We start from the raw sequence: 12,870 nt of genomic DNA, 5'->3' as shown, positions 1-12,870 counted from the left end.
GGGGGGGGAAGGCATTGAGTGTCGGACCGGCGGAAGTGTGTCCGTGGGGGGAAGGTGTTGAGTGTCGGACCGGCATGGAGGTCGCTCCAGGGAGGAGACCCGGTAAAAATGATGATAAAGGTAAAGGAAGAATTGGAGGAGGCGAGGTCCGCGGCGTGGGTAGGGAGGATTTCTGAACAAAATAAAATACAAAGAATTGTGGAATGCTGGAAATCTGAAAAAAAAACCAAATTGCTGGAGAATCTGAGATAACAAGGTGTAGAGCTGGATGAACACAGCAGGCCAAGCAGCATCAGAGGAGCAGGAAAGCTGACGTTTCGGGCCTAGACCCTTCTTCAGAAACTGAGCTGGAGAAGCTCAGCAGGTTTCTGGCAGCGTCTGTGGTGAGAGAAACAGAGTTAGTGTTTCGGGTCCAGTGACTCTTCTTCAGAACTTCAGCAATTTCTGTTTTTGGTGGGGATTTCTGAAGCCGGCCTGGCTTTGGGGGAGACTCCATTGTGGGTTAGGTTGGGGCGGGGGAATGCATAGACCCGGTGACTGAAGATTTTCTGAAATCTTTGTTGCGGTTTACTTTATCCTCATTCGGAAGTTGATTCCTGAAATGTTCCTGAACAGAGTCACTCATTTTAACGAGCTTCTCCATCACTCCGTGACCTAAACTGCTGCCAAACCATGTTTCCCCTTAAAAATTACCCTCATTTGTCACTACTACAGACTTGGGACTTACTGTCCAGATCCTAAATTTTTTTATCTTGTCGTGCTGGCATTGATACTTTTCACAATCACCTTAAATAAGTGCGCTTTAGTTCTCAATCCTTTTACTAAAGGGGATAATTTCTTCCATTTACCCTGCCAGATTGCTCTTGAATTTGAACACCTTGGTGAAATTTCTTCTCAACTTAACAGCTTAAGCATTTCCAGTCTTTAATCATTATTCTTCATGAGGAGTAGGTACCATTGGTAAGGCCAACATTTGTTGCACCTCCTTTGAATTGCTTCAGGTAGCATATGAATCAGAACCAGGAGTAGGCCATTCAGCTATTCAAACCTGTTCTGCCATTTAATAAGATCGTAGCTGTTCTGATTGAAACCTCATATTCACATTCACAGCTACACCTGATAGCCTTTCAATTCCTTGCAGAACAACAAACTCTCTACCTCTGTCTTAATAATAGTCAAGGAATCTGCTTCACTGCCTTTTCAGGAAGAGAGTTCTGAAGAGACATGACCTCTGAGAGGCCAGTTAAGAATCAACCACATTACTCTAAGGCACATGTAGGCCTGATCGGGTAAGGACATTAGTGAACCAGATGCGTTTTTACAACAATTGATTAATTCTATGGTCACCATTACTGAGAGCAGCTTATAATTCCAAATATAACTGCCTGAATTTAAATTCCACCAGGTGCCACTTTGGGATTTGGGCCCATGTCACCAGCACATTGGCCTAGGTCTCTGGATCACTAACCCAGCGATATTACCATGACATCACCATCTCCCCCTATTCTGCACACCCAGCTGAATTTCATCATCCATGGAATCATCCTCATAAATTTTCTCCAAACTCTTCACTTCTATCCCAGAACGTGATGCTGAGGATTGACCATTATACTCCACTTAAAAGGGAACCAGTGTTTTATACTGGTTTACCAAAAGTCATGCCCGTGTCAAGACTTCCCATGATAGTCTCCTATGAAGAACCTGCCATCAAAGCCACCTTGCTTCTATACTCTGTCCCTCTATACGATTGGCCAAATGGCTTCCTTCTGATCCAAAACTATTATGTGACCATTTGTACAGTGCGTGTTAATTTTGCCCAGGATTATCAGTTCTAAACTCGTTCCCATCACCCACTTTAAACTGACTGGTCTGTTGTCACTAGATTTATCTTTACATTCTTTTTGAACAAGGGTGGAACAGTTGCAATTATCCAGTATACCTCTGAGATACTCCAGTATTTAATGAGGTTGAGATTATGGCCAATATCGCCTCAGTTTTCGAATGCATCCTCGTGACTTACCACCTTTTCATCCTTTCTTACTGCATCTCTTTATCAACATCTGTACCCATCCAGGATCCTGCTTAACTCCTCTTTCACTATGACTTTAGTAACAGCATCTTCCTTGATAAAGACTGATCCAAAGTACTCTCAGCCTTCGTGCTTTAATCCTTAATTAGGTTTTACTCTTCCCACCCTTTTACTGCTTGTATACTTATCAGGAACTTCTGGATTCTTTTCTTTTTCGTTAATTGCTAGTCTTTACTTATTCAATCTCTTTGCTGCACTTCTTTTCTCACTTTACATCTAAACTTTCTAAAATTATCCTGATTTTCACTTCTATTATCAACCTGATAGTTGTTATGTCATTTTCCGATTTGTCAATCTTTTGTAAATTGGGGCCTCTTTTGTAAATTGGTTGGCCCTTGTGGTAATATACCACTGGACTGTAATTTTTTCCTCTTTAAGGACAACCCATTGCTACATTGAAGTTTTGCATACAAATCATTAATCCCAGTTTGAATGGATTATATCAGTTCTTGACCCACTGAAACTGTCCCTCGTCCAATTTGATGTTTATATTTTTAGTTGCTCCAGTTTGAACATTTTAATACTATGATCGTGGTTCTCTAAAAATTCCCTAACTGACATTTGCCCCGACTTATTTCCTGAAGAGTACAGTTGAAGAATCATACGGTACAGAAGAAACTCTTTAGCCCATTGAGTGCTCCCAAACACACTTCTGAAATTCTCCTCCCACTCTGCCTTTTGCAATATGACTATCCTCATCTATATTAGGATCAATAATATACCCTATTACAGGGCTTCTCAAAGGGGGTTTGGGACCCTGAACAAAATCATGAGTCCAGAGGCAGCAATGACCTACACCACTGATATACATTCTCATTGGTCTTCTCCTCCACCCTCCTTGCCCACCCCTACAGCCCACTGAGTGAGATGATCATTTTTAAGCCTTGAAATGGGATCACTGTTGGAATTGGCATTGGAAGCAGTGCTTCAGTACAGTGACTTCATTGTTCATGCACTTCTCTTGCAAGTAACGTAATTCTCCAAAGACTGTAATTTGCAGCATATCTCCTCCATTCTGCTCGTCAGTGGTCTGCACCAGACACCCACTAACGTCATGGCACCTCTACTGTCTCTTCGAGAGACAGCACTTGAGAGAGGGAGTGTGAGAGAAAAACACTCTGAAAGAACATTCCAGCCCTTGCCACTGCTATTGTTACCACCTCCTCTTGGATAAATGCTGCTGCAGTTGATACCATTATGACAGCCCATGTGTACATAGCACTTTTAATGCACAATGTCCCGACATGCTCTCTCTCTCTTTCTCTCGCATGTGCTGTCTCTGAGCCCAAGTGGGAGTCATGTCCTAGAGGGGAAAGGACAGTGAGAACAATATACTGCAATAGTCAATCCTTCTATTTCTTTCTCTTCATATTTAAGTTATCTTAATAAATATTGCCAAGAGTTTAGAGAAGTTGGGTGGGTGCCTTGTAAAATTCCTTTCTGAAATGAATGAGCTCTTTGATCTTGTCTCCTAAAGGTGAAGTACTACCACTCACTTTGTGTCCTTTCTGATGCAAACTTGCAAAATATTTCTTCATCTGTCTGAAGAGAGTATTGCAAGATTATTAATCCAGAAGGCCGGATAATGTTCTGGGGACTTGGGTTCAAATCCCATTATGGCAGGTGGTGAATTGGAATTCAATAAATTTCTGGAATTAAGAATTTAATGATGACAGTGAAACTGTTGTTGTTTGTCAGAAAAACCCATCTGATTTACTAATGTCCTTTAGGACAATTACAGCTTGGCAATAAATGCTGGCCTAGCCAGCAATGTCCAGTGTCTGTGAATGAATAAACTTTTAAAAATGAAGAATAAATAAATGCACTACACCCTACTATAACAGTGTGGAGATTTGATTTTGTGCATGAAATGTTAATAATTATAACTCAAGTTTTGAACATTTAAAACCTTGCTGCATTCAAACAAATTCAAAAGGGCTTTTAATTTACAAGGCTGTTGAGCGGAATGTTACTGTATTGACTCTGTGTGAATGGTGAATGTTGTGTAATTTGTAGTTGCTAACCAGTGGGTTTTATTCCATAGTGGATGAAACGGAGCTGCTGACAGTACCGGAAGGATGGAAGGAGGAACCGTTCACCAAAATCGACAATGTTCATGGCCTTTTGGAGGAGAGCAGTTTTGCTACTCTCTTCCCTAAATACAGGGAGGCCTATCTGAAAGAATGTTGGCCCTTGGTGCAAAACGCTCTGAAAGAACATGTAAGCCCCTTCCAGTATTCTTGTTACCTCCTACACCTGTATAAATGCTGCTACAGCTGTTATCATTATGACAGCTAATGTGTAAGTAGCACTTTTAATGTGCCATGTCCCAGAGGTAATTATCAGACAAATTTCACAGTGTGTCACAGATGGAGATATTAAGTCAAGTGACTGAAATCTTGCTCAAAGGCTTCGTTTTTAAGGAGAGTCCTTAAGAGAGGAGAGGTTTAGAGAAGGAATTCCAGGCCTTGAGAATACAGGCAGTGGTGATGTGCTGAAGATTGGGGATTTGTAGGAATGTGAAGATCTGAAGGGATTGTAAGGCCACAAGAGTTTATAAAGATATTTATGGAAATGCACCATCTTCTGGATAGGGATCTCATAATAGCTGGAAATGAAACAAAATGGCAATTACTGGTAATCTGTTCAACTATTCATCTCGGGTGATTTAGTCTTTTGTAAGGCGTAAGACTGACATTAAACCCCAAACCTTGTGCCTTACGACTCGGAAAGATAAGGGCAACAAGTGCTTGCGAACACTACATCCTCACACCATCCTGACTTGGAGCTACATTGTTATTTCTTCACTATGGCTGGCTCAGAATTCTGGAAGCCCCTCCTAAATAGCTTATTTAGTGCTTGAGTTAAAGGGGTTGTAGGAGGTGGTTCACCACCACCTCCTCAACAGCAATTGGGGATGGACAATAAGTGCTGACCCAGCCAGCAACATCCAGATCTGAAGAACATATTTTCAAAATACAAGACTCAAAATATGGATGCTGATATATAGGGGAAAAGTACTTTTGGATATTCCCAATTAGAGAGAGACTTTGGCAAAGCTTTTTGTGTTGTATTCATCAGGGCAAACGTGAATAATAAATTTTAAACAATCATAATTCATAATACAAGAGAAAAGTGGAAGGATTGGTTGGCAAGTTGACCATGAATGGCTAAGGCATTGCCATTCTCTTTCTCTTTGACAACACTTGCTAATTAGTGCCCTTGCCAACCGAGCATTCCCCTTTACATCTGCAGTATAAATTGTTGTGACCCATTTGTCATTCTTGTGTTTGTCCTGGCTAATATAAGACAAAAAGCTTTGGCATGTCTCTTTTTTTCCAGCAACATTCAAGTTCTGTGCTGTTCAATTGAATACATCTGGCCTTAAGTCCTACCATTGCACTAAGTGTCTCAGAATCAAGGTCACAAGGGCTTTTTCTTGCATTTGAGCAAACTTCAGATTTAAACAGATAGGACAGGGTGCAAGTCAGTTAAGCTTGGAATGCTGAAACTGGTTAAACTGAGTGTTTTGTTTTTTAAAACAAATTACTTATGATGGTTCTAAAGTATGAAAATGTCACAAGGCTGTACACACGAGGATGGTGGGATTGGTCTCAGTTGATGCATTTTGTGCAGCAATATGCTTGGATCTAACTCAGTTTTAATCTTGACTTTAAGCCCTGTAACATTTTTAATCGAGTTTGAGATTTTTAGTATCCATAGTTTACTAGTTAAGAGCCTGCAAATGTTGAACATCTGAAACAGACTTGAAAATTCTTGACACTCAGCAAGTCAAATATGTGTGGAGAGAGAAACAGAGTTAATGTTTTTCATGCACTCCCTGCCCATTGTGCCTGACCTGCTGAGCTTCACAGCATTCTTTGGATTCGGATAATGCTAAACCCATAGTAAAATGTGTATTCTTATGTGCAAAGTATGTGTATTTGCTTGAATGCATAGTGGTTATAATCTCTCATTTATTTAGTATATTACAGCTACATTAGATTTGATTGAAGGCAGTATGACTGTTTCCACCACTAAGAAGACGTTCGATCCATATATCATCATTAAAGCCAGGGATTTGATCAAACTTTTAGCGAGAAGTGTTCCTTTTGAGCAAGTGAGTAGCACAACTATTAAAGAGTACCTTTAATTGAATCATTGATGACATATCAGGTTTTTTTAATTGTGAAGGCAGAACACACAAAATAAAGGTGACATTTAAAATGAACATTCCCAGAGAGGAGAGCACACCAAAATTTCGGATGCCTTTCCCCGTGTCTTTCTGTCATTTATTTTAGTTGCTGGAAGTTTCTGTGAACAAGCATCTGAATACCTGGCCGGATCTTGTAACTTGCATGCAAGCTTGTAAAATGAACCACGTGTGTCCTGCTTAAAGTTGATGGAGAGGGAGGTTCTGACCTGGATATTTGGTGTGTTGAGCTGTAACTCTTGTTGCTTTCTATTCTAGGCTGTCCGTATTTTTCAGGATGATGTGGCATGTGACATCATTAAAATTGGATCGTTGGTTAGAAACCGAGAACGATTTGTGAAAAGAAGGCTAAGACTTATTGGGCCAAAAGGATCAACACTTAAGGTATAAATATATTCACCTGTTGTTGAGCAGTGGATCTTTCTTCCAGGATTTCTTGCACAGCTCAGAAATAAGAAGATCTCCTGGCCTGAAGATGGTAATTAAATTTTAAGTGAATGTGGTAAGTTCCTTGGCCACAAAAAACTGAATAATCTGTTCACAAATGACAAGAAATTATCAGTGTAACAATTTAAAACTAATGTTACAGGGAGCAACATTTTATACTGTGGGGAAATAAAAAGAGTGCTATAAAATGTTGGTCTCTTTTGCATTAGCAAATGCCCTGATGGTGTAGAGCTTCAAAGAAGTGTGTCTTTTCTCAGCAGCACTCAAAGTCTGTGCTACCAAACTAGTGTTTGCGTGGTAAAGATTATCTGACTAGGTATGTGGGAATAAGGAGAAGTCCATGCCTAACACGTCACCAACTATAAAGAAAAAGCAGCTGCATAGTCAGATGCTGGTTAATCATTTCAATTGAACATCCTGTAGATCAATTCAGGCAGCAGAGCAGACTTAACATGCTGAAATGGCTTGGGACAGTTTGTTTATATCATGTTTGTGTTAAAGAATGTTGGTGGTCAGTGTTTGGGCTTCTGAATCCTGGGTGTATTTTTCTTCCACTGACTTAAGTTCTGTTTAAGAAGAGGAAAGCTGCTGTGCTATCAGTGGTGCAAGGTGGGAGTGGAGTAAGAAAGGTGGACATAGAAGATGAAACATTTTATCATGATAATGAAGGGCAGGACAGTCATGAGCAGATATATTCCTCCTGTTCCTTAGATATGTAAATTTGTTGTATGATTGCAGAAATCCTCTTGCAAATTTATTTTACAAATTCTGAAACAACACACTTTTCTGAAGAATGAAATGCTGTAAAAATGGTTTTCATTTGAGTAAGGAACCATGTCAGAGTTGCTAGCATTACAAAAAAGTGATTAAAACAACTGGTTGTGTAGCTCTGGAGGATTGTTACACTGATCTTGGTGTTTCACTTCATGTCTGTGGGAGTGAACTTTTGGAATATATTGATGACTTTCCCTTGGTACTGCATACTGCTTGTTTGGGGCTTGAAGAACATTAATGATGTTTAGCTGTTTAACTTGGTTACTGTTATGGTCCCCTCTGGAAATTCAGATAATTGTAACTGATTCTAACTTCTTCCAGAAAATTAGAAATCAACAAATTGTTGCAGATTAAATTTCATGATTAAACACTTCTGCATTCTGCAAAGCTCCCTGATAGGACTGAGTCACCTCAGCCTAATAGTTAAATTCTTTGAATCTTGCTAAAAGTGAGACATATTGCCAAAGCATTATCTTGCATTCCTCAGGCTGCCCAGTCTCTTGTAAAATTCAAAAGAAACGTATATGATTTCCTCATTTTCCTTTTCCTGGAGAAAACAGGCCCCTCCATATATTGGAATGTTACTTTAGGGAGGCATGACTGAGCCACATTGCGAGCTATACTCATTATCTTAAGTCAGTTGTTAGTGTACCTATTGGTGAACTTGGGCTATTTTGGTACAGTTCACTGTTCTTTCTCCATAGCAACTTAACTAATCATTCTTGACACACCAACCAGTCAGCACCCTTTACTCCTGTAGAACAAATTGTTTGAAATTTGGCATTCTTTCATTTGTCATAGAGCCATACAGCATGAAAACAGACCCTTCGGTCCAACTCATCCATACCGACCAAGCTTCCCAATCTAAACTAGGCTTACTTGCCTGTGTTTGGCTGGTATCGCTCTAAACCTTTCCTATTCACGTACCTGTCCAAACATCTTTTAAATGTTCTAACTGTATCTGCATCTACCATTTCCTCTGACAGTTCATCCCACATACACTCATCGGGATTGGGATGGTTTGTAAGACAAAAAGCTTCAGTAATATTTTCACCAAGATTCAAGTTCCATGCTACCAACAGCCTATTAGTTAAAACATTATTTAATGATAGCCTGATGTTGGGGATACCAGGAAGCCAAAACAATTAGATTTCATTGCATTAAAACTTCAAATAGCAACCCCCATAGAAACAGAAGGCATAGCTTTACATGATACGCTTGCAAAATAATGTCTTCTGAGTTACCAGGAGCAGAGTGGGTGATGGGGGTGCTTTGTTTGACAATTTTCTGTTATTAATGGATTCCTTCTGCTGTGTCTCCTACTCATAGGCTTTAGAGCTGTTGACCAATTGCTATATCATGGTACAAGGGAATACTGTGTCTGCCTTAGGACCATACTCGGGACTGAAAGAGGTGAGTAAATTGGACTGAGGGTGTGCTCTGCAATCAGACTTGGTGCTTTTCCTCACAATGCTGTTTTTAATGCTGTTTCATTAGTTGTTCATTAATCTACTTTCCTTAACCTTTATTTTGAGCTTTTATTCTTCCGTGCAATCCTATCTGGCTTTTTTGTAAATTACGTAAACCGTTTCAAAATGGCAGTGTTCATTCAGAAACGAACTAATGCTTGATAAGTACTTAAACTGCTAAAGGCTACATGGTTGTCTCTTAATACTTTGTGAATTGACTTGGCAAAATACTCCATTTTTAAGCAATCACTGTAAAGCTCCATTACTACATTGTTCAATGAAAAAAAATGCCCATCATCTTTGGGCCACCAGGAAATGAACAATAAGTGTACCCCTGCCAGTGTGAGAACAGGTAAAAATAATTCAGCCTTTTACTGCTTATAGTTAAATACTAATGCCCTAATATTTTCACATTTCCAGGTGAGAAAAGTAGTCACCGATACCATGAAGAACATACACCCAATCTACAATATCAAGGTATTGATTATATGAAAAGAAAAAAGTGAAATTTCACATGGTGTGTTCAGGATTGTTACATTAAATCTACGCTGTCTGTCTGCCAGTAATCCAGTTGGACCAAATCCTCCTCTTTATTCCTGTAACCTGCAGATTTTAGTCAAGTGCTTATCCAGTTTCACATTAAAATAATTCATCCTCTTCCACCACCCTCAGAGGCTTAGATTTTCAGGTCATGACCACTTGACCTGCACCATTGGTAATGGGAACAGTTTTATCCAAAGCTGTCATTATCTTGCAAATCCCTATCAGCAGCTTGACATCTGTAATGAGAAATCCTGTGTGCTTTCAGTGCTACCTGGGGGAGGAACAATGTACTGGCATCCTCTGAGAACTGGCTAACAGACAGAAAATGGACAGTGTATTAACAAATGGATCATTCTTGGATTGTCTGTGACCAGTGGAGCACTGAGAGACAGGATTTATGATCACTTGGAAAGGCACAGTTTGATTCGTGATAGTCAGCATGGATTTGTGAGGGGTAGATCATGCCTCACAAACCTTATTGAATTCTTTGAAGAGGTGACCAAACACGTGGATGAAGGTAGAGTAGTGGATGTGGTATACATGGATTTAGGTAAGGCATTTGATAAGGTTCCCCATGGTAGGCTCATGCAGAAGGTAAGGAGGCATGGGATAGGGGGAAATGTGGCAGATTGGATTCAGAATTGGCTGACCCTTAGAACACAAAGGGTGGTAGTGGACGGAAAATATTCAACATGGTGCTCGTTACGAGTGGTGTACCACAAGGATCTGTCCTGGGTCCTCTTCTATTTGTGATTTTTGTAAATGATTTGGATGAAGGAGTGGAAGGGTGGATTAGCAAGTTTGCGGACGATACAAAGGTGGGTCATGTTGTGGACAGTGCAGAGGGCTGTTCTAGGTTATAAAGGGACATTGATAGAATGCAGAGCTGGGCTGAGAAATGGCAGATGGAGTTTAACCCTGAAAAGTGTGAGGTGATTCATTTTGGAAGGACAAACTTGAAAGCAGAATGCAGGGTTAACGGAAAGATTCTTGGCAGTGTGGAGGAGCAGAGGGATCTTGGGGTTCATGTTCGCAGTTCCCTGAAAGCTGCCACCCAGGTGGATAGAGTTGTTAAGAAGGCGTATGGTGTGTTAGCTTTCATTAATAGAGGGATCGAGTTCAAGAGCCGTGAAGTTATGCTCCAGCTATACAAAACCTGATTCGGCCACATCTGGAGTATTGTGTCCAGTTTTGGTCACCTCATTACAGGAAAGATGTGGAAGCGTTGGAAAAAGTGCAGAGGAGATTTACCAGGATGTTGCCTGGAATGGAGGGAAGGTCTAATGAGGAAAGGTTGAGAGAGCTAGGGCTTTTCTCTTTAGAACGACGAAGGATGAGCGGTGACTTGATAGAGGTGTACAAAATGATCAGAGGTATAGTAGAGTAGACAGCCAGAGACTTTTTCTTAGGGTGGAGGTAGCTTTTACGAGGGGATGTAGTTTTAAAGTGAAAGGAGGTAGATACGGGGAGACGTCACAGGTAGGTTCTTTACTCAGGGTGGTAGGGGCGTGGAATGCATTGCCGGAGAGGGTAGTGGAGTCGGCCTCATTAGGGGCATTTAAGCGGCTGTTAGATAGGGATATGGATGATAGTATAAGGTAGCAGTGGAGGTTAGATAGACCTTAGGTTAAGGGTAAAAGTTCGGCACAACATCGTGGGGCGAAGGGCCTGTACTGTGCTGTGCTGTGCTGTTCTATGTTCAATGTGAAAATCAGTGCCTGGGCTCCATCTGTTCATTGATATCAGCGATTGGGATGTGGTGATTGAGTGCAGTATTTACAAGCTTTCAGATGTCACAAAACTAGGTGAAAGTGTGAATTGTGAGAAGGATGCAAAGATGCTTCAAGGAGATTTGGAGAGACTGAAGTGATTAGACAAAAAAACTATTGGCAGACAGAACACAATGTGAAGAAGTGTGAGGGTATTCAATTTGCTGGAAAAAGACAACATTTCTTTAGTGGTGAGTGGTTAAACTCAAAGGGGCCTGAATGTCCTTGTTGATGTGTCACAAAGTTAGCAGGCAGGTACAGCAAGCACTAAAGAAGGTAAATGGTATGTTGGCCTTTATCACAAGACAATTTGAGTAAAGGAATGTAGTCTTATTGCAGTTATATAATGGAGCCTTGGTGAGACAATACCCGGAGTATTGTGTGCAGTTTTGGTCTCCTCCCTTACAAAAAAATATACTTACCAAGGAGGGAATGCAACAAAGGTTCACCAAACTAATTCCTGAGCTGCAGAGCCTGTCCTGTGAGGAAAGATTACATAGACTGGGCCTGTATTTTCTGAAGTTTAGAAGAATGAGAGGTGATCTATGCTCCCTGTAGGTTTTCCTGCTGCTCAAATCTCCCTTCCAGAACCAAAAGTCAATGTATTGGCATGTCGACTGCATAGAAACTTTGATTGGCTGGGCAGCTAAGAGGGAATTGGTAGAGGCGATCTATTCAAACATGTGAAATTCTTGCACAGGTCAACAGAGTAAATACAGGAAAGATGTTTTCCCTGGCTTTGGATTGGGAGTGTCTCGAGCCGGGGAACATACTCGTAATAAGGGGCAGACCATTTAGGACCGAGGTGTGGAGGAATTTCTGTAATTCTCTGCCGGAAACTCCTGTGGAGGCTCAGTCACTGAGTACATTCAAGACTGAAATTGATAGGTTTTTCCATAATGAAATATCACAATACGTCACGGGGATAGTGTAGGAAAATGGTGTTAAATCTCCTTATGACAGCATTTTTGACAAACCTTTATGCTGCTAGCACTATGTTCTCCATACCGATTTCCCAGCTTTTGGAAATAAGTCTTTTTTTTTCCCTCTTAAACCTTGATGCTTATGAAATTTTGATTCTGTTTCAGTTAGCACAGGCCTAGTCTTTCAGTTTTCCTGGGCATTTTTCCATGCCACAGATATTGTATTTGTGTTTTACCCTACCTGTATCCTCTAGCATTGCCCAAGTAATATATGATTTGAAATTGTTTCCTAACCCAGAAACATATTCTTGATTTTAATGGGAGCCTGTGTATCCACTCGTTTTCACCCCACTTTGTTCAGAATGTTTCCATTTAAATCTAATATTCATTTTCTTCCTTTCTCCAGAGGATTATACTTCAACTTAGTTCATGTTGAACTTCATTTGGTTTCACAGCTGACATCGTTTGCTGTGTATTCTCTCTCAGTTTGCCATATAGCCCTTTTCTTTTTGTATTGTACTGAGTTTTCTATAATAGATCCTAAACTGGGATTACAGGAGACAAAACAGAAGTTGCTGGAAAAGCTCAGCAGGTCTGGCAGCATCTGTGAAGGAAAAAACAGAGTTAACGTTTTGGGTCCAGC

General features: G+C 40.5%; 1 protein-coding gene across 1 annotated transcript in view; it reads left to right on the top strand.

The window, feature by feature from the left end:
- The first annotated feature begins 12 nt into the window (after positions 1–12).
- Positions 13–12,870, top strand: part of krr1 (KRR1 small subunit processome component homolog) — a 20,409-nt gene continuing 7,551 nt past the window's right edge. The window contains exons 1-6 of the mRNA XM_048607445.1: positions 13–120; positions 4,134–4,309; positions 6,075–6,209; positions 6,561–6,686; positions 8,853–8,936; positions 9,413–9,469. Coding sequence (XP_048463402.1) covers positions 75–120; positions 4,134–4,309; positions 6,075–6,209; positions 6,561–6,686; positions 8,853–8,936; positions 9,413–9,469 — 624 coding nt within the window. The 5' untranslated portion in view covers positions 13–74. The remainder of the gene's footprint in view (positions 121–4,133; positions 4,310–6,074; positions 6,210–6,560; positions 6,687–8,852; positions 8,937–9,412; positions 9,470–12,870) is intronic.

This window comes from Rhincodon typus, chromosome 18 (genome assembly GCF_021869965.1).
Source record: "Rhincodon typus isolate 14 chromosome 18, sRhiTyp1.1, whole genome shotgun sequence".
Lineage (NCBI taxonomy): Eukaryota > Metazoa > Chordata > Chondrichthyes > Orectolobiformes > Rhincodontidae > Rhincodon > Rhincodon typus.
The sequence above is the reverse complement of the archived record's forward strand: the minus strand, read 5'-3'. Positions and strand labels throughout refer to the sequence as shown.